The sequence below is a fragment of the Anopheles funestus genome, chromosome 3RL (genome assembly GCF_943734845.2).
Source record: "Anopheles funestus chromosome 3RL, idAnoFuneDA-416_04, whole genome shotgun sequence".
Classification (NCBI taxonomy): Eukaryota; Metazoa; Arthropoda; class Insecta; order Diptera; family Culicidae; genus Anopheles; species Anopheles funestus.
The window spans coordinates 13,338,726-13,360,145 of NC_064599.1; the positions used below are offsets into that span (position 1 = coordinate 13,338,726).

The following is a 21,420-nucleotide window of genomic DNA, read 5'->3' on the forward strand; positions in this document are numbered from 1 at the left end:
AGCATTTGGGAGAGCTGAAACAACGCTCACTGCTCTTTTGATTCTCCGTCTTGTTTCTCTTTCTCATTGAGCGTACCAAACGAGAGGGAAAGTTTAACCAAAAAAAAAAGTATGTTTTATGCTCTGCTAGGGTAAGGTACGTACCTTACGTACTTGGGGAGATAAGTGTGTTTACATTTTTTTCATAGGGAATAGACCTTTTTGCAACAGTGTTTTCATGCCGCAGTTATAATTTGTTTAATTTTACTTTTTCATTTAAAAAAAATAATAATTTAGAAAGGTACTTTAATAGTAAGAAATTTTATTTCACAACACTTGCAACACGTTTTGTGTAACTGCCCACTTTTTTTTTGGGGTAAGATTAAACACACAACCCCTAAAGAGTGCTCAAACTTCAAACATCTCACCGGCATAAATCCGAAAAAACGCATGCGCGATTTATGCTCCACAGATTCGTATACACATAAATCGCAAGACATCGAAAGAGTGAGAGAATAGTGAGAGTGAGAAGCATAGTAAAAGAGCATAAGCAAAACGCACAATTGTTTTGCAATGCACTGAGAACGAACGCACTTCGTATAGCTGCGGGATATTCCTTCTTGCAAAGCGCCCGAGAGCACCCGAGAAGCAGCAAACAGTTTGACAGACTGTGAGAGCGGCATATCAGCTGGTGAGCGTGGGATATTTTGTATGAGCGCGCGACCTTGCAACGTCCTTCTCTTGACACTTTGGTTTGGCTGAACGACGAACGGTACGGAAACCGACCGCTGGCGCTTGCACGGTGGATTGACCTGGGGAGTCTTTGCCAAAGCGACGTCTGCTACGGAACATCTTTCGAGTGCCTCCGTTTCAGGTGCCACGCTGACACAGAGCACCACAGAAACCACCCCGAAACACACGCATACACACCACAGCCTCCAAACGTACCAAGGCGGGGAACACCGTACCAGAGCATCGAGTGTTCCCATCGGAATTCCAGAACCCATTCGTCTAGAGTAGTTCGACCAGGTGTGTAGCTGTAGCTGGTGTATCTGGTTCTGTACAAGTGGCGCAAGTCGCTGTAAACGTTTCACCTCCAACCTGTAAAACCGATCAACCCGCGGGTGCTGCAGACACCGCGTTCTGGTGCCGATCGGTTGACACCCAGTCGACCGTGCCATACCGGTAAGCACACTAATCTTATCAGAAGGACCAAATACTACAACCCTCCCTCCCCCACGGGGAACATCAACACGCCAGCTGTAGGAATGTGCTAGAGCTTCTCGTTGGTACCATCAAAGCAATCCTTGGAACAGAAGTACATTGAGTACATAAACACGTGTTCATGTGATGTTCGGTTTTTTGTGCTTGAAGTATCCTTGCGTTTTAACTGTTTTCCGTCATCTGCGCGTAACATTGGCGCGAAATGTTCAATGAATAATGGTGGTAGTGCTTGTGTTTGTGCGACCAATACCATCACTATCGAACGAGAAGCTCTAAGGACCTTCCGGAGTTGACCTTTTCTTACCAGATACCTCCCTGCAGTTCCTTTACAACCCTCGTTCGTGTTTGTTCGATCTCCTTTCAACGTTTGAAATTAGTCCGTCATCCATTTTCGGACAATTTTTTTTGTTGGTTCCTTATGTTTCAGTTCTACCATTCATCAGATTTCTTTCCTTTTATTCGTCCTCAGAAACGACAATTTGTTTGAAGGATTACTTTTGGGCACGTTGGTACACACACCACAACCAGAAGCACACCGGGCAGAAGCACCTTATACCTGATTCTGGAAGAATAGCATCCCTGTGGCTATTCTATCGCAGAAAAGGAATATCGTTACGTGCCTGTTTGGTGCTCCGGCAAGAATCCTCTCGTTCGCATCTCTAGCTTAAACGAGTGTACGAGAGTGATCACTTCCACGATCGGAGAATCAACTTCATCCCGATCGTAATTCTGTGAAGATTTCCTGCGTGTTCCTGAATATCCTCCGAAATCCGATATTCCAACCGTCTAAGTGCTGTAAGGTGGTGCTAAAGTGAAATTCTTCCTCTCAGATAGTGGTTGAACGGAGTGTGTTTAAAGTGTGTGTGTGTTCGTGTTTTTTAGCGGAGGTGCTCGGAAGATAACGAAAAGCTGCAGTCTGCTAGTGAGTGCACAACAGAAGCAAAAAGTGAGAATTTCCTCTACGCAAAGTTAATTCATCCAGAACCCTTCGAAAGTGCACTAAGGGAAATGTTCGTTTGTTTGTTGGCAAAAATATACAAACAAAACATCCTTTAACTCACACACACACACACCAATATACGCAGTTTCCCATCGATCATCGATTCAGTCCTTCAACACATACACCCACACATCCACGGAGAGCTGCATTGTCCTCATCTGCATTCTTTCAGTCAAGGTGCTACACAAAATCTCTGTCAAGGGCTGCTACAAGTGCTACATTGTTGCGTTGCGGTGCTGATGTGCGATGTGGTTCCCTATATTCTTGTATAATGCTATAGCCTCATAGTGATATTATTCATCTTCCGTGTGTATGTGTGACGGTGTTTGCGGTTATCCTCTTCGTGTGGTGTGCGTCGTGTTGTGTTTTGTTGACACAAAACACTAGTGCATAGAAATTTGGTGCCCACTGATCAGTGCACGCGATCACCGATCGTGGTGAAGGAACGGGCTCCAATAACGAACGGATCGCAGTGCAAGGAGTGGTCCGATTGGCGCCCAAACTGCCCATTGGTGGCTGTCAGCGACGACCCAACAGACTGTTACGCTACGCGAATTCTACGACCAAACTCGTCGACCTTAACCGGTGGTTTTGCAGTCGAGCAGCTGATCCGGCATCTGTTCGGCGCCGATCAGCTAACCATCATCGTCACAGTGACAGCGATTGTTATAGGACTTCTAATAGAGCTACGGTAAGTTCGGCAAAGCGTTCGACAACGCGTGTGCTACTGAGGAACTGAGGGGAGTGTTTTGTCACGCATGCGCGCATGATCGTGAACCGATTTTTTTTTTTTTTTTTGGTTGACTGTACCGGTTGGATCTTCTTCGCTTAGTCTACAAAATCATTATGACCTCCATTTGAACTCTTCCAGCCGGTCCGTTACGCCAGACCACTGCGCTGATGGGTTCGATCCAATTTTTCACTTTCCTTACTTACGCAGCCATCACCGTGTGGGGCTATTGCACAAGTGTGTGTGTATGTGTTGATATGGCCCCACAAGCTGATTGATGAAAAGATCTTCAACACTTGAACTCTTCTTAACACGTATGCTCTTCGTGTCGAATTCTCAGAAATTCGATACAATTTTTTTAAGTATAGAGAACCCCAAAAAAAAAAGTTTTACAAGATGGCAAAGACTCCCAAGAAACATTGAAGGTTAATTATAAAATGAAACAAACTTATTTATAAAAAAACGAATTTTGACCACATATAAAACACTTCTTTTATCACTATGCAAGTTCCCACTGTACAAGTGATGCAATATACGACCTCAACTGCCGGCAACTTTTACCATTGATTTTAAGGTTACTTTCTAAAGAATTAATCACATAAATATATCGTTTAAACTTACTGGAATTTTTATTCGCAATTTGCTTCACACGGACACGATCTGTTACGATCGAGGATCTGGTGCGAAATTTTCTCACACACACACACACCTTTGCGAGAATCACAGTCGAATGGTGTCGCTTTCTCTTTCCTTATTGAAAGAAAAATCTATTTTCAACCCCCGTTAGCAGGGCGTAATGCTAATATCCTGTGCTGCTGCTGCAGCATTTTATCTGTCTCTTTGTGGATGTGTTTTGCTTAAAAATAAACGTTCAAATCGTATCAATTTTGTTTTGTCGCGAACCATGTCGAGATTGCGCTTGTTCGATATTGAATATATTGGTTTTGATTAGGCTTTGCTAAAGAGAGAAAATAAAACATTCCTGCTTAGTATCGAGAGCTAAGGAATGGGTGTAAAATCATGTAAACCCTTATGTTGTATGTAGTTGTAACAGCCCACACGGGACAAACATTGTCCGTGAGGTGACGTACTGCCAACCGCACGGGATTGAGAATGTGTGGTGTGCCCTCTCAAGGATGCACCAGGTAGATCATGGTGAAATGTCACGATCAGGTGATGATTGACGCTATTGGACGGATGCGATTGGGGGCCAATGGCCGAGCCCTTAGCCATCGTGTAATCGCCCAATGGGTACCAGCTGATCATCGCCACGGCAGTGTCGATACGCTCGTGCTACTTGCTATAATAGCGCACATGCTGAATTTAGCCGAACCACTTCATCAACTGACCCTGGGGGAGTAGCCAGACAGTCTGACGATCGGGGCAAATAAATTACGCCGCCAGCAATGGAAACATGGCGCCGTGTAGTAGGTCAGATGATCGCATGACGTGTACAATTAATATATCATTACAAATTTTGCTTCTTTCCGGACATTTTCAAACGATTGAGGTTGCTGTAAGGATCCTTTTCACAGTTCCGGTTAAAGGAAAATTCCGTTTTGTTGAAGAAAAAAAACGCTCAGTTTGTTGAACTTACGCATATTTATATGCCCCGTATCGTTGAATGGTATTATTTATAGCCAATCGATCTGATTACTTTATTACCCAGTTACCGCTATCACTGCTATCGATCGAAGTACGAATTTATACCATTTATGATCGTTTCCATGTGGTGTACGATGGTGCCGAATGCAATTGATACTCCTATACCTTCACCTTGGAAAAGGAACAACACGTCCATAAAAGAAACTGCATTGTCATATGGTGTTAACATTTATCAAAAAAAAAAACGGCCCACACCCATCCCGGACTCCACAACACAACAAGATGGCGAAATGCATTCGAAAAACGCAACACCCGGGTATATCTTTCGACGCGCAACCCATTCCGCCCACGGTAGGCTAATGTCATTTGAAGGTGACCATACACGCTCCGGAGCATATATATTTTCTTCATCCGTTTCCACCCAGCTGGGTATGGGGGACTGGCCAAAATTTACGACACATTGTGTTTGTCTAAAACCAAATGGAAACCAGACTGGCGTCGACTCCTCACTCTGCACGGTTTTCTTCATCATGGTAGTGGTGCCCCTCTAACGTTCTCTCGACGCTTTTGCGAGCCAATCAATCTAATAGGATTGCATAATTTAACTGTGTGCATTGATCTTAATATGTAATATTTTCGCACTGAATGGTCTTCGTGGAGCTAAGCCTTTCTTTTTCTTGTATTGTTGGACACGCGCACGTGTTTCATAGTTTTCTTTTGCATTGTCCTTGACCGTGGTCATTTGTTGGTTAAAAATCATAAATTGAGAAATTCGTTCCAAATTGTCTGCCCCTCAATGTGTGTTGATCGGTGCGCGAATGATCAGTGCGTGCACTAATACCGACGAACACCAGGCGTCTCCATTAAACTTTCTTTCGCACATGTTAAGGGGGTAGTACACTTGGGTAAATTTGGAAAAAAAATCTATATATTTTTTAAAGAAATCTAAAAATACGGTTTAAAAATTTTAAAATAAATAGTTAAAAAATTTTGGCAAAAATGAAAGAAAGAGCCATTTTCTCGGCTACAAAAAAAACATTGTTTTTGTTTAAGTTTTGGTTAGAGTAAAAACAAAATTGATATTATTTTCTTAATTTCCACCAAATTATTGGTCATAATATAATATTTTGTGGTTACGTTGGAAAAAAAATGTAATCGTTTCGGGAAAACGAGAAAATGAGAGAAAAAGCACAGCACAATTTAAAAAAAAATTAAAGAAAATAAAACTAAAATTTTGTCGTGCAATATTCGTCAACTCAAGTTAAGCATGGTTTCAAAATAATTGCATCATGGTGTTTTCAAGAATGATGATTATATTTCGTCATTCTATCGTAAATAAAAGTTCGATCTTTCTCTAATTAATGGAGCAAAATTGTCATTAGACAGTTCCCACTTACTAATTACTTTTCCAAACACAAATGGTACTCAATTTCGTGCTTTGCGGTAATACATAGGTCGGCTTAATCACGTAACCGTCATTCACAGACAACAAAGTGCCTTCTCAAAGTCCGGAAGATAATACGCTAGTGATAACCATCTGGAGCAAGCACAAACTATGAGAGTGATTCATTTAATTGGCGCTAAACAAAACCGTATTTTTAGCCTTGACAGTGAGGAATATTCAGCCTGCACGAAATAGGACTGTTTGGGACGATTTTCTTTAAACCATCAAAGGTGAAATTAAATTGTTCGCCTACGCTTTTTTTGTATTGTTCTCGGTTAATCTCGTCCATCCTTCTGGATTCAACATTATATTTCTGCCCACTCTTTCTCACCCTTTTTTCGCTTTGTGCTCTCTTTGTGCTGTGTTAATAATGTTTCGCCCATTTCTCAGCTGGTTGTTATCTGCAATCGTTGTTGGTAAACATTTAGCGAATGAATTCAAAACCACCATATGACGCTTGCGAGACGCCGGAGAGCCCGGACGCGTGTTGTCAGCATAACCTGCACAGGCACCGACTGTCCGATAACGCCACTGTTTATTGTTTACGGTGTACCGCTGATAGGAGGTGGACGGATTACACCGGTCCGGTGCCCGTGCTGATCGTTCGGGTACGGTGCAACGGTTCCATGTTTACCCACGATTAGGAAGTGCAGCTACAAAGCCCACCAATAGCGATCGAATACCGTTTGCGCCAACACTGGCCTCGCTTGTAGCGTTTGTAGCCATTTTTGTTGGTGTGTTTTGTAGCTTCTTTTGCATTTAGACGAAACTATTACAAACTACCATACTGTACCGCCACGTGAAAGTGGCATGAAACTCACATGTGTCCGGTGCAATATGTATCTCTCTCTCTCTCTTTAATTAAGCAATAGTGTATATTGGTAATCATTTAATATGGCTGCATTACGGGTGTAATTGGAATGTAAATTACAAAAGTTGATTTTTCTTACTAATAATGTTGAAATGGTTTCCATCGTTGCAGATAGATTGAGGAGTTGTGTTTACACCGTGCACTAAGGGAAGAAACATTTCCCCAGATGTTTCATAAACATCTCATTTTCGACGAAGAGCGAACCACTCAGCATTATAATGCGATTCGTTACATCATTCGAGCAGGCACGTGTCAAACGATGGCTAGTGTGAATTAGTTCTCTCACTGTTGTCACATTATCGTCACAACTTCGTACTAAATTGACATGATCAGCAGTGTTTTTTTTTCATTTAATAAAAATAAACCGTGTTAGAATGAATAATACAGTGGAGCGCCGATTATTCGGGTACCTTTTACCCGGCTGTCCCATTATCCCATGACAGTTCTAAAGGCGAATTGACATATTAACTGCAAACCGGTGATGGCAAGAAATAAAAGGCTCAATAGGAAATGATACAATTGGCTCATGTTCGACCGAAAAAGAACAGATTTATATAGCAAAGTGTACCAAAGAATTTAAACATTTAGCTTTAGAAAAAAGTCCAGACATTACACACTAAACACTAATATTTATCATTAAAAAAGGTTGTGCCTATTATCCGTGCTATTCGCTTATCCGGTAAGGGCTGAGTACAGATGGGCACGGGTAATCGGTGTTCTACTGTATTCTTTTCTACATTTGTTTATTGGGAAGATTTACAAGGATTTTCTTTCATGTTAGATTGATATAGAACCGATTTTGGCTTGCAAAAGCTCTGGATCGTTAAGAAAGTAATCCATATCTATCCGTTACATATTGCACTTCAACTTGAAAAAATAATCAAAAAATGGTTCCAATTTTACCATTTCATCTAAGAAATTCTTTTAAAAGGAATAAAGTAATGTAATAAAATATAAAAATAAATTTTAATTATGTAATTTTATAATCACATAGGTTTATAATGTTATGGGCTCTTGGAAGAAGTAGAAATGAAAAAAAAATAATACGTTTTTTTAAAAAAAAATTTACAGCCGGGAAGGTTTCTGTCTTCCCGATTGATATTTTACGATTGACCACATTTTTTTTGGTAAATTTATAAACTTTGCTATAAGTGACCGAGTTTAAAAAGGACAGTTTTTGTATGAAAAAATAAAAATTTAAATAGTGAAATTTAAAATTAAATATTTAGGAGTACAAATATTTATAAATACAAACATATTTATAAGAGACTCATAAGTGATAAGAGACTGTAGATGACTTGTAGTATTCACAAAAAAGTAGAGGCAACAAGTAATTGCATTCAATGTTGAGTCAAGACGATCATGTATATATGAAAAGAAATCCAAGCCTCAAATAGCTTTCCTATTGGTTTTGTCTAAAATACTAATTATTCAATGAGAAATGGTCAACTAGGGGCGATTGTGACTTAAACAACTGAAGCCGTATTTGATTCTTCATGCATACAATTCTTTTCTCATTCATAAAATTCTAGAATGCCTTCTTATGTATGGTAAGCCACCACACATCAAACAGCTGTCTATGAAGGGAAGCATATTTTTCGATAATTAAATTACCAGATAAATCGTGTTTCGCCCCCCAATAACGCAGAAAAAGAAAATCATCCTTCATGATACCGAACCCCCAAAAACCTACCATCAATGCATCATAATGTCAGTTAGTTTACCATTGAAAATCATCTATAATTAAATTGTAGCACTCATGACACCACGCAATACCACGTTTTGCAAAGCTGTGGCGCGATCGTTGCCAGTAGACATTTCCTTCTCTTCTCGCTTTAATTACTATTATCGTCCGTGTCTGCTGACACTGACAGACGTTTGTTAGTGGACGACCTGCTCGGGATCGAAATCGTCTAATCAGCGTTGCACGAACACAAAGCCGACCGTGCAGGTCCCCGGTTTGGTCATTCGATCGCTTCGTATGGATCGAACCTCTACACGCGTGCGACATTGACATTAGTTTTTTTTTAGGATACAACAAAAAGAAATCCGTCCTGCGGGCCAACACATTCGGCAACATTGCTGCTGCCTACCCACCCCCCATTGATCCGACCGAAACACTTGTATCAATGGCACATGCCATAAAGTGGTACATCTTGAATCCGAACACAGGCCAGGCGCTCGGCTCGGGATTGCGTGTGATTGTGTGATGCGAGACCACAAACGCCCTCAAACTCGTGTTTGCTGTTGGTTGGTTGGATGTTGCCTTTTCGGTTTGTTTTGTTTTTATGTTCCTTTTGTTTTTTTGTTTGTTTGCACATCCGTTGTCTCATTTGGTTGTTGTTTAAGCTAAGAATAGTCGGTCACAACCGGATTTTCTGAACAACACCAAATGCTCATATCCTTCTTTATCCTTACCTTTCCCCCCCAAACACACACTCTTGTCGGCTCAGTTTGATGGTTACACGCGCACGCATTTTTTCTTACCTTCTAGCGTTACTTTCTTCCTTGGTTGCGCGTGTCTCATACGCAAGAAGGAATCAGCTGGCGATTTGTTGTTGTTCACATGAGGGGGGGGGGCGGGGGGGTGGAAGGAGCGATTCGTAGCTATCAAATTTTAATTATCCTTTTGATTTATCTCTTCCAGATTACATGAAGCTTGGTCACTCTACGTCTGGTGGTGGATCATTTTGATCAGGTTCTTATTGATTTTTTGTTTACTTTCGTTCCGTTCGTAAGACACGTGTACGCGTTTTGTTTTAGTGTTTTCTTTTCTGTTCTTCTATGTATGTATTGTATTGTTTGGTCGATACTTCTTTCAATTTATACATATTTTAAAGAACTGTTTTCCTTTTTACACACGCTTGTTATTCTATTGCCACGATTATTACAAAAATACAGCTTACATTGCTTATTGAACTGTTTTACCTTAAATTGCACCACACCTTGCATATTACCATGAATACGATACGAAACAGTCCATTACTTGCTTTCTTTCATTCACACGCGCGTGTCTCGTAACTCCAACAAACATTGGTTTGTTGATGGCGTTCGTTAAGGATCGTACGATACGCGAATGCAAAAGGCGCCAGACGACAGTATTTATAGAAAGTTCGTAATTTAACAACAACAAAAACTGTAAAATGATGATTTTCAGGTTTACGGCCAAACTTGGCTTTTAGCAAGCTGTTGTGCGACCTGAAAAGGATGAACTGTGTTTCATTGCACTAAAATCCACCAATAAAACCAGTTTTGGAGTAAACAAAGAAATTTAAAATCATATTTCTCTCAACAAAAACCCCATGATAAGGATGTGTTTGTTTGCTCGAAGAAACTCACACAGAGAGAAAGACAACGCAAAAAATAAAAGAAAGTTCAATCGAAAGTGGTGCAATGAGGCCAGTAACCGTAACAAACATCTTCCCACTTTAAAATGCGCCACACATTACGAAAAAAAAAACAAATCCCTTCATGTGGGGTTCGCAATTTAATTCATCAACGTCACACCCTTTGGAAAGGCAAAAAACATGCGTCAGCGGTCGGTCGCGTTCTAGTACGATCGCCATTCGTGCCATAAATAAATTTAATTGAAAAATGAAAAAAATCATCAACACCAATACAGGAGTGTGGTCCGTTTTGCGTGCGTTTTGCTATAGCGACGACGTTAGAGAAGATCGTACAGAATTAACAAAAAAAAAAGCAAGTTACCGAAGATATTTTGAAGAGAGAAACCAAAGAAGAAGTCAAAACCATTTGGCAAATATTTAATATTTTTTTCAATTCCGATATAGATTTTGGTATGCAAATCCAATCGATGTGATGCAATCATCCGTACAGGAGTGTAGCATGTGATCTTAGCGATGGCGTATTATTTGCACCAACAAAAAAACGATTCAATTTCGCTTGCTTTTTTAATGCTTTTTTGCTTTTAATAGTAAACCGATACGATTTTCGAGTGCTTAATTGTCCCGAAGTCTGGGGAAAGGGGGAAAAATGGTAGAATGAGAAACTTGGAGAATGGAGAGCTTCAAGAAAGACTTACAGAAATAGCAATGCTTCGCTGGTAATTGCAAGACACTCACATCAGTCATATCTTTATCATTATTGGATCTAAATGTAGATTTTTTTTATAAAGATTCCTGTTAATTAACCATCTGGCATTCGTTACTAACAATAACGCATACTCACCAAGATATCGGTACCATTAACAACGCTGTTGCAACCAGTATGTCAAGACAGCTTTCCATTTAGGAACAGAACTTCCCTTGCTTCGTTTGGTGGATCCATTTCAATTGATCTGTCTGTCTGTCTGTTTCTGGATTTCCTCCGATAGAAACTGCCTTGCTTCCATGACCACATCGGGCGATCCGTCAGCGACTGGACCTGACAGACCGTGCGGGATCACGGCACTGCTGCCGATCGGTATGTCTTGCCGGAGCCGTGCCGAAGCCTTCGCCCGAAGCTTACAGTCACGTTTGCGGAACCTTGGCTCCCAGGTAAGCCTGCATGGCCCTAAGCGATCGCTCGTTTTCTGTCCCAATGTTCCCGTTCTTGCTTAGAAGTTGCGGTAATTCCGTCTCCTAATTGCACTACCGTCGATGGCAAGGCTTTTCATTCATTATCATCCCCAATGGAACACATCACATTGAACGTATTGCTACATACTACACTCTGCTGCCTCACTATTAGACTTCCTTAGCATGATAGCTAGTGAAATGCACTAAACAATAGTTTTGAACTGCTTTTCAATGATTGTATGTTCCTTGCAGGGCAGCACCGGTGATGACGATGATGACGAAGGCCGACTTACGGCGGAAGAGCAACAGCAACAGCACTCGGAAAATACCTGGCTTACGACGAGTTCGAACGACCAGACAGATGTAACGAGCCTACAGCCACTACGCATGATAGTTGCCAACGAGGCGGACTCCTGCTTTGATTTTGGGCTGGAAGCGGAAAGTCCTAATTCTCCGGTGGAAGAATGCGAGTACACACGGTTGATCGAAACGGCAACAGCCACACCGAACAGTTTGCCGTCGATCGCAACGGTTAATGATTCGGCCGTGGGTCAAGCTCCCGAATCTGGTTACGTCTGTTCATCGCCCTGCTCGACACCCCAAGGTTCGGCTGCCAGCAGTCATAGCAGTTCCTCCGACTGTCAGTTCTACGATCCGGACAGCTCCGACCCAGAGCAACGATCGGTCAGCGGCTGTGAGTACTACGATTGCACGATCGTGCCCGGTAGTTTGCGATCGACGGGTACTGGACCGTACACCTGTGCCGCTTTAACCGGCACCACTGTTCAATCGGATACAAATCCCACCGTCGAACAGGCGAAAGTTGATGATAATAGCGCACACAAGCCCACAGTAGCTACCTCCACGAATAATCCCTTTACCGGCGTAAGCCTATCTAGTCAGACGGCGAACGGACACATCCCGGGTTATACTACCGCCGGTACGCACGACAGTGACAGCTGTTCCGAGTCGCTTCCACCGTCACAGTCAACCGAATCGAACATATCGACCTTCACGGGGATGAGTTCGAATTCGAACAGCACACTGCAGGACGTCACCATGGAACCGCTGGACGATCAGACGGGGACTGATATCCCGGACAGTGCCTACAGCTCGGCATCACATCGGATGGGCAACGGACATGCGATCATGCCCCGCGGTACAGTCATTAACGCCGACACAGAACTTGGGCTAATGGGTCACGGGTTAAAGTACGAAGAAGACTCCGAAGAGGTGCATGACGAAGGTGCTGCAGCTGCTGAGCACTGTAGCGCTACCCATGGTGCCACTATCCAGATAGCGGAAGTTGAGAAAATACTCCACGATTGTACAATGTCCGATCGGCAGGGGGAGAGTGTACAGAACAATCATGACCACAATCGTTACAATGATGACGACGATGAGGATGACAGAAAACATAGCCGCAGAGCAACGATGTCGTCGGGCGATGAGGATGAGGAGGAAACGAAACCGCAACGTATAAGACGATGCTCGTCGCTGAAGACGGGCAAAACGCCACCCGGTACACCGGGACGGAAGAAGATCGTTCGGTTTGCCGATGTGCTCGGTCTAGATCTGACCGATGTTCGGACGTTTATGGACGAAGTTCCGAAGGTACCGCAGTCGGCATTCGAGGATCTCACGATCGTGCCGGTGGTGGAGCAACCGATGCCGGAAATCATAAGCCTCGGACCGAAGGCGGACCGTGTGCTGGTGCCGCTGTTCCAGCAACCGGGCGCACTGCCCTGCTTCCTCGATCGGGTGCGCGAAAAGCAGGTCAATCTGGAAAATGCGGCCGTCACCGATCCGATCACACTCACCATCACCGGGACGGTGCGGGTGCGCAATCTCGACTTCCACAAGTCCGTGTACGTGCGGTACACGCTCGATAACTGGCGCAGCTATGCCGACCTGCAAGCCGTCTACGCGGAGAACTCGTGTGATGGGTTTTCGGACAAGTTTAGCTTCACGCTGCACGGTAACTCGGTGCAGGTGGGACAGCGTATCGAGATGGCGGTACGGTTTCACTGCAGAGGTGACCAGTACTGGGACAACAATTATGACATGAACTACGTCTTCCAGTGTTTGCCGATCACCCAACCGACACCGATGATCTCGGCCCGTCCACTAACGGGACCGTCCACCATGCTACCATCCTCGGAACCGGCGTGGTGCAGCAATTTCTACTAATAAGTACCATACACCTGCGGCAATTCGCGTATCAATGAAGTAGTGCAAGGAACACCCACACACACACACTCAAATTATGTGCCATCCCGCCCGCCCAGATGCGAGGATGCGCTTGCTTGGCCATCTGGTTCGTAGGGTCGTAGTATTAATGAACCATTTTTGTTTTTGTTTTAATTTGAATTTCAAGATATCGCATCGATCGTCTGTGGGAAACCACACAGCGCCATCACTCTAGTTGCAACCAAAGGTTTTGGAAAGGAAATTAGAAAGAGAACGAAACAATACGCTACAATGATAGGACAAAAGTGCGAAGGAATGTAACACAAATTCTGTAATAACAGTTTGATCAACTCCCTTTTAGCGAAAGCATAACTCGAACACGGTAAAGTATTGACTTTAAGCGAAAATTACCCCCCCAATATTTCGATAACATCAGGGCAAAGATGAATGTGACAGGATGTACAATTCCTGTTGAAAGCTTTAGTAGAATAAAAATCAAATAGCGGTGACTAGCAAGTAGAGCATGCAAAGGAAACAGTTGTGGAAGCGATAGTTGTGTGCAACCTGTGTATATGAGAATGTTTTTAAGAACGTTTAAACAATGTTATGTTTGCAAAAGTTTATGTTTCATATATATATATATATAGGTATGTTTATGTGTGGGAAAGAGGACATACTTCGCCACAAGCAGTGTGGCGTGTAAATAACGAATGAGCGCAATGCTAGTGAAATGAGCAAAAGACAAACGACGAAGTGTCTTTTTTGAGGGGAGCGAGCAAAAATCGAAAGAAAATTTGTTTTTATTTTTCTGGCACGATGTGTCCCGAACCCGAACGACTCACAATTGGCCGAAAGGAAAGATAATTTGGAAGATAAAAGCAGTACCACATTGGATGTTGTATTGAACGATTGTTGTCGAGGTAGCAATAAGAGAGGAAACATGCAACATTATAATAAACATTGTGTCTTATGATGTAAATCAGAGCATTGTAGCGAAATATGAAGATGCCCTCCTCACCGCCCTTTCTTCCCCTTCCCACTCCCTCCTATTAGAATGTAATATCGTCCCAAAGTTTAGTAATGGTAGGAATAGCAGTACTGAAAATGTAATTATAATGCTAACTGTCAGAAAAGTATAGGAACTGCAGGAACATGACACACCTCACGGCAGACTATTGAAGAATAACTTCACACCGCGGTCGATTCTGTATGGAGGCCAGTTTTACTCAGTTAGAAGAAGTTGAATAAAGTGAACATTATTGAAATATTAAACCGTACCGAGGTTGATCCGAAAGGTGATGTGTGATAAAATAACGAAATCAACACGGGCTCAGCTATACACTTTCTACCGCACCTTTATTTCGGTTGCCTCTATCGATTGCGTCTAATGTACCAACCTTACTTCCGCCGTTTGATCGCCTACCTTTTTATGCACCTCATCACGAACATCACGATCGTCATCGTCACCGATCGCATCCACATCCACTTTGCGTATCGAGTGGTGTTTCTTACGCTTGTGGCGAAGCTTTGGATTTTTAACTGCTTCAAACCCATCCGGCTGTGGCTGTTTGAACTGCTCCCAGGGATGTTCACGCACAATGCCGAGCGCTTGATCCAACGCTAGCCCCTGCAATCCCATATGCTCGCGCCATGCGTCCATATGCATCCGATAACGGTTGTACTCCATCTTGAACTCGTCCCGTCCCTTTTGCCGCGGTTTAGCATCATAGTCCCGGTCGCGCTTTTCACACACCTTACCAAACTCCTCCAAATGGCGCAGGAACGGTTCGTTTGGTTTCAAGCGCTCTCGCTTGACTATGTTCAGCACTTCCGTAACGTAGCGGAAGTTGTGCCTTGCGCAACCCTGTCGCAACATAGCACCGAGAATTTGTATGTTTATGCGCACGTCCGCTTGGTTCATCATTTTGAGTAGCGATCGAGCTTCCTCCTGGGTTTGACATCCGAGAGCCAGTACACCGTATGTGACGATGTCCGGTTCCAGGTTTGCTGCCTCAATCATGTACAGCACATCCTGGTGTAGGTGAAGAAAGAGAGCATTAATAAATGAATCAATTTTGACCACAAAACAATGCAAAGCTATACATACCTTAGCTCCTTCATAATCGAACCGCATCGATCGTTTCTTAATGAGAATGTTGAAAAAATCGATATCACAGCCCAGCTTCAGTTGCTTTATCGAGGTCAACAGCTGTTTCTCGGCTGCATACGTCGGCGGAATTACATCGAGCAGCTCGGTCATGGTTCGTATGTCCGGCTCCACGCTACATCGTTTCATTTCGGCCAACACATTCGATGAGCCACCTAACAATAGCAAACGATCTTCCGCTTTTCGCACCTCGCCCAGCTTTATCAAGCTACCCAAATGTGGTTTTGGCGATAGCAGATCTGGCACGCCTTCGTGATTGAGCCGCTCGGTAAGTTCACTGTACACGTTAATAATTTCTAGCGATGGTATGCTTTGGCCGTCAGACTGTTCATTCGCTACCAGTGCATTGTCCGTAGCCGGTTTGGCTTCGACTGTTGCTAACTGGTGCTGCGGACGTACAATGCTTTGGCTGAGGATTTGTTCGATCACTTGCTCCATTGTTTCGAGCTCACCGAGCTGACAGTCCCGCACGCAACGGAGCAACAGATTAAACGAATACCGATCCGGACTTACATTCATATGATACATCCTGTGCCACACTAGCAGAGCATGCCGAAACCCATACTCACGATCGGTAATGCATGCCTGTAGCAAAAAGTTAAACGTGTCGGTTCCAACGTTCAATCTACGTTCCACCATTTCATCCACCAGCTGAAAAGCGGTCTTCAGATCACCGCATCGTCCATACGCTTTGATCATGGCATTGTAATTCGTCTCGTTTGGTTCGTATCCTTTCTCTATCATAATCTCCCGCAAATGGTTCGCCCGCTTAAGTCCATCCGCTAGAAACGGTGAGGTGGCACAGGCATTAAACAACGAAGTGTACGTACCGCCCGTCACTTTCAGCCCGTGTTGCTTCATTTTGTTGTACAGCTGAAACGCTTTCTTACTGTATCCAACCCGTGCACATCCACCAATTAGCAGGTTAAAGTGATAGTTTACTGGCTTAACCCGATCCTGCTTCATGCGCACCTCGACCACATCCAGTGCTTCCCGGATGCGATTGTTTTTTAGATGTTCCTTTATCGTGTCAGCATATTGGCGAACGGAAAGCTTCTGCCCCTGGGACGGTATGTTTTGCAGAAAATCTTCCTCCCGCAGATCCCCTTCATCGGCTATTTCCGGTTCATCCACCTGTGGTGAGAGCGTACCGAACTGATCCGGGCTGTGTACCGCCTCTAGGTGAGTAAATTCATCTGTTCTGTGTGCCTTTTTTACACAAACAGATGGAGATCCGCCCAATCCTCTTGTGATGAAATATGGCTGTTGGAATATTCGTGTGCGGAACTGGGTCCAACATTGCCTTCGCAGTGCGTTCAACATTATGCAATCGTTATTTAAACACTTTTAAACCATTTTTACGTACTAAAGAATGCACTAGGACCGGTGAAGCAGCATGTGTTTATGTTTACCAAAATAATGACATTTCGTAACTGCGCTGCCGGTTTCAACTTTGACAACCGCTAGCTGTCTGTTAACTAAAGGCTCCTCTACACATCTGTACAATATTGAAATCGATGTTTTTTTTTTAAATAGAATAAAACAATGATTAAATTATACAGAATTAGGTATTTGATCCTCTGTTGCAGTAAAATGTATCGTAAAAACAATTCCAATTTCTATTGAAGATTCTTTGCTTTTTTTACATTTTATTTGAATCGCTCCCAACTATCAGCTGTCACTATCTATAAACAACCCGGAAGCCTTGCATTATATAAACAAAACGTTTGTGCAAAGATATGGTTCTGCTTCTTGCCCGGTGAACGGTACTAGTTTTACCCATTTCTCAACAAATGGCCAAACGTTTTTGGCCTATTTTTAATGTAACCTCGCGACGATGTTTTCGCTCATCACGCGCTACGCAAAGTGTACCACGCAAACGATCTATAACCGACGGCCTTACATTCGGATTGACCGGTAGCATCGCCGGCGCTGTAACGTATGATGGTTTGGCGAATGGTTTCGAAAACGTACAAGGTGCACAACGATTCCTACGCTCTTTCGCCATTGGTCTCAGCATATCCTTCGATTACGCCTGGAGCTTGAAGGGCCTTCGGGAAGGCGATGGTCTGTACGAAGCAGTACTACCAAAGGTTCATTTACGATCGGCGAAAAAACTACTGGATGGATGCCTGGCGAATGGTGGACTGTACATTAAAATTGGCCAAGGTGTAGCTGCAGTGAATCACATCATACCGAAAGAATACGTCGATACGCTGCGCCAGCTGGAGGATCGTTGTCTCACCCGGCAACCGGGCGAGGTGCGCTCGCTGTTCATTGAAGACTTCGGATTACCACCGGAGGAAATATTTGCCAGCTTTCAGTACGAAGCGATAGCGGCCGCCAGTTTGGCCCAAGTATTCCGTGCTGTAACAAAGTCTGGTGAACAGGTAGCGGTCAAGGTGCAGTACGCAGATCTGAGGAAGCGGTTTGACGGTGATTTACGTACAATTATATTTCTTCAGAAGCTTGTTGCGCTGTTGCACAAGAACTACAATTTTGGATGGATTATAGACGACCTGCAAGGAACGCTTCGTGAAGAGCTGGATTTCGTACACGAAGGTAAAAACGCAGAACGTTGCGCCAAAGATTTGGAACGTTTCGACTATGTGTACGTTCCGAAGGTGCTGTGGAACCTGACGAACGAGCGCATCCTCACGACGGAATTTATCGATGGATGTAAAGTGAGCGATCGCGCCTCAATCGAAGAAATGCAGCTTGACCTATCCGAGATCGATAAACAACTGTTTACCGCGTTCGGCCAGCAGATCTTCTCAACCGGATTTGTACACGCCGATCCTCACCCAGGGAACGTGTTCGTCCGGAAAGATCCTTCCAATAAGAAACGAATGCAGCTCGTCCTACTCGATCACGGGCTGTACGAGCAGTTGGCACCAGGTGTTCGGGAAAATCTTTGCCGATTTTGGGAAGCGATTGTCCTACGAGATCACGATGCAATGCAGCACTACTCAAACGCATTAAACGTAGCGGATTATCGTACGTTTGCGGAAATATTGCTACAGAGGCCGCTGGAATTGCATGGTACGGGAAAGTTCTCTACACGACTCACTGAGCAAGATCTTTCATATATGGCAAAGCAGGCGAAGGAACATTTTGATCGCATCATGGGAACGCTCAAATCAATGCCAAGGAATTTAATTTTAATTCTCCGGTAAGCAGCCAGTTTGCCAAATAATAGTGAATGATGTGTGAAACTAATACTGATTGTTTACAGCAATCTAAACACGATACGCTCGATCGCACGGGATCACGGCGATCCCGTCGATCGGCCGAGAGTATTGGCTCGCTGTGCATTGGCTGCCCTCTGCCCGTCTCGTCGCAATGTACGCAACTTTCTGTGGGTCACTTTTCGCAAGTTACGCTTTGAGTTTCTCTTGTGGTGAGTGTATGGCATGGTTTTTTATAGTATAATCTCCCAGTTTTTAATTCATTGCATCGTTTTTATTTCAATACAGGCGACAATCATTCCATTATTGGATCGTAAGCTATTATCTCCGGTTGCTGACGAGAGTTGGACGATCACCGGACACTTCGCATCTGATGTATATTAATATTGAAGTATGAGCACGGCTTAGCGCATTATTTTATGACGACTCATCGGTCACATCGGTACGGTGGAAACGAACAATTAGTATTACATTTTTGTTTTTGTTCAAGATTTCAAATATATTTAAAAAAAAGTTTGTAAGTTGTAAAGTTGTTTAGTAATGTTTTAACAAACTCTTTTCTCGATAGTATAACATAGATTGATTTGAGAGTAATTTTCGCAAACAAAGAAATATTTTCTGATTGATTCGAAGGTTCCGAAGAAACAAGATTACATACGTAGCGAACAGAAAACGTGTCCGCTACTGTTGAATGTGTATGAATGTGTATATTATATGGTACATTTAAACATTGTATTGAAATATATTAGGAACATCGAAATTAATATTATGGAGATGCTTAGCTTCTGCAACACATGCCTCTCCGATCGTCCCTGGGCCAAGATTTGTTAAACCGAGAGCCATCCGAGCTCCTCTCTTCAGATATGCTTTCTCTAGTCCCTGGTTACCTCGTAGATACATGTACCAAGATTTTGAATCTAAATCTAAAGGACATTTTCCAGCGTTTTTCATTATGTCATCCATGTCCATTTCAGGAGATGTTTGCTGTCCACCAAGCTGACGATGAGCAGATTTTATCGCACCCACTACAAATGATGCGATCATCGGTGCTTTACTACAATTATTAATCATTTTTGCTTTCTTAGACCGCTCGTTACCTAAGATGGCTCCCACCGTGTGTACAAAGACCTGTAATTCAGTGTTATTCTTAATCGAGGCAATACTGTTCTCTCCTAATCGCATGCAAGAGAAGTACGGTGCATAACTATAGGGATCATCTAGCGCGTTTCTGGGATCCATCAACCTTTCGGCTTCTCTGGCTGTGCCTGTATGCCATATCCATTTAAGCAGCTGGTTTCTATCTGATATATCCATTAGTGTAGCAAAATGGGGAATCAGTAAATTTGCGTTGCAGCGTTGGAAACGCGTACACTCTGTTCCTACGCGCATTTTGTATTCAGCATGATCCGGAAACCTTTCCATGAACATATCCAGAGCTCCCGCCATACGTTGGTAGGTGTAATTCGCCCTTAAGCTACCGTAGAACTTTGCTATATTTTGATGAGATACTGATCGTATCTTTTGACCATACGGTATAGCCGCAACCATCTTTGCGGCGAGAGCATTCCTCTGCCCTTCGTATATTGTATCTAAGGTGATCGGAGCGAAGATGTAGTACATGGCCAGCCTGCCTGTACACGAATGAGTCTTCAATGGAAGTTTGGCTTTCGCTTTAGCGGCACCATCCGAAATATTCACTTCCAGTAATGATAAGGGAGTTATGATGTCACCCTTCTTTCCGATCTCGACCCCGAATGATGTCCAGTCTTCAGGGAGCGTTGCCGTAATCTGTTCAAGTTGTTTGTAAATCATGTAGTTAACAGTGTCCACATCGACCAGGCTGTTTGAGTTGCTGCTAACTATAGCGGAGGCAATATCGTCGGGATTATCATCGTGGATTACAATCTTGACTGCTGGTTTCTTTGGGTTTGGAACGAAAAATGATCCTGCGAAGACAGGTGAATCTGGAAAACTGAATCCACTCAATTCCAGAGCTTCCATTTCTCTCATCAGTTTTTCGAATTCTTCCTGACTCGCCATCCTTGATGAGAACTTCGGTCGGTGATAATTAAAATGCTGCTTGATGTTATTTGAGCAAATGTCGAGCACAATGCACAAGTTGCCACAACCGCACGATTTGTTTTACTTCACTTAATTTTTCTGTGCGCACGCTGGCACTTACACTTCCAAGCCAAGCTATGAGCCAACTAGCACTGAGTCGTGTGCGGGATTCGATTGTGTTAGCGCAGATTGTATTCGTTTTTCGAGAATGAATTCATGAACGAAACTCTCCGGCAACTTGCTAAGAATATACTTCGATGAGATCAGCAGCTAAAAACATTGTTGCATTTTCTCCGTTGTACGTGCCGTTGCAACATTATTGCAGTTATGTACACAACCCCACCCAACAAAGAGTGATAACCCGGCTGGCAAAGAGAGCGAGGGAACAGGGCAAAAAAGAATATTAGAATCACCATACATCCGTTCAAATTTGGAGAGTTTATT

The 21,420-nt window shown here is 43.3% G+C and overlaps 3 protein-coding genes across 3 annotated transcripts; 2 read left to right on the plus strand and 1 right to left on the minus strand.

The window, feature by feature from the left end:
- Nucleotides 1-2,783: 2,783 nt before the first annotated feature.
- On the plus strand, nucleotides 2,784-14,832 carry LOC125771446 (glycogen-binding subunit 76A). The gene is made up of 3 exons (XM_049442089.1): nucleotides 2,784-2,894; nucleotides 11,187-11,349; nucleotides 11,623-14,832. Exons 2-3 carry the CDS (start codon nucleotides 11,203-11,205, stop codon nucleotides 13,558-13,560), a joined length of 2,085 nt encoding a protein of 694 aa, XP_049298046.1. The 5' UTR covers nucleotides 2,784-2,894; nucleotides 11,187-11,202; the 3' UTR covers nucleotides 13,561-14,832.
- Nucleotides 14,833-14,895: 63 nt separating this feature from the next.
- Nucleotides 14,896-17,163, minus strand: LOC125771448 (pentatricopeptide repeat-containing protein 1, mitochondrial). Its single transcript, XM_049442091.1, has 2 exons — nucleotides 15,668-17,163; nucleotides 14,896-15,592 (listed from the first exon to the last, which is right to left on the minus strand). Exons 1-2 carry the CDS (start codon nucleotides 17,048-17,050, stop codon nucleotides 14,945-14,947), a joined length of 2,031 nt encoding a protein of 676 aa, XP_049298048.1. The 5' UTR covers nucleotides 17,051-17,163; the 3' UTR covers nucleotides 14,896-14,944.
- A 71-nt stretch (nucleotides 17,164-17,234) lies between these two features.
- Nucleotides 17,235-19,444, plus strand: LOC125771459 (uncharacterized aarF domain-containing protein kinase 5). The gene is made up of 3 exons (XM_049442106.1): nucleotides 17,235-18,899; nucleotides 18,963-19,127; nucleotides 19,204-19,444. Exons 1-3 carry the CDS (start codon nucleotides 17,521-17,523, stop codon nucleotides 19,310-19,312), a joined length of 1,653 nt encoding a protein of 550 aa, XP_049298063.1. The 5' UTR covers nucleotides 17,235-17,520; the 3' UTR covers nucleotides 19,313-19,444.
- The last annotated feature ends 1,976 nt before the right edge of the window (nucleotides 19,445-21,420 follow it).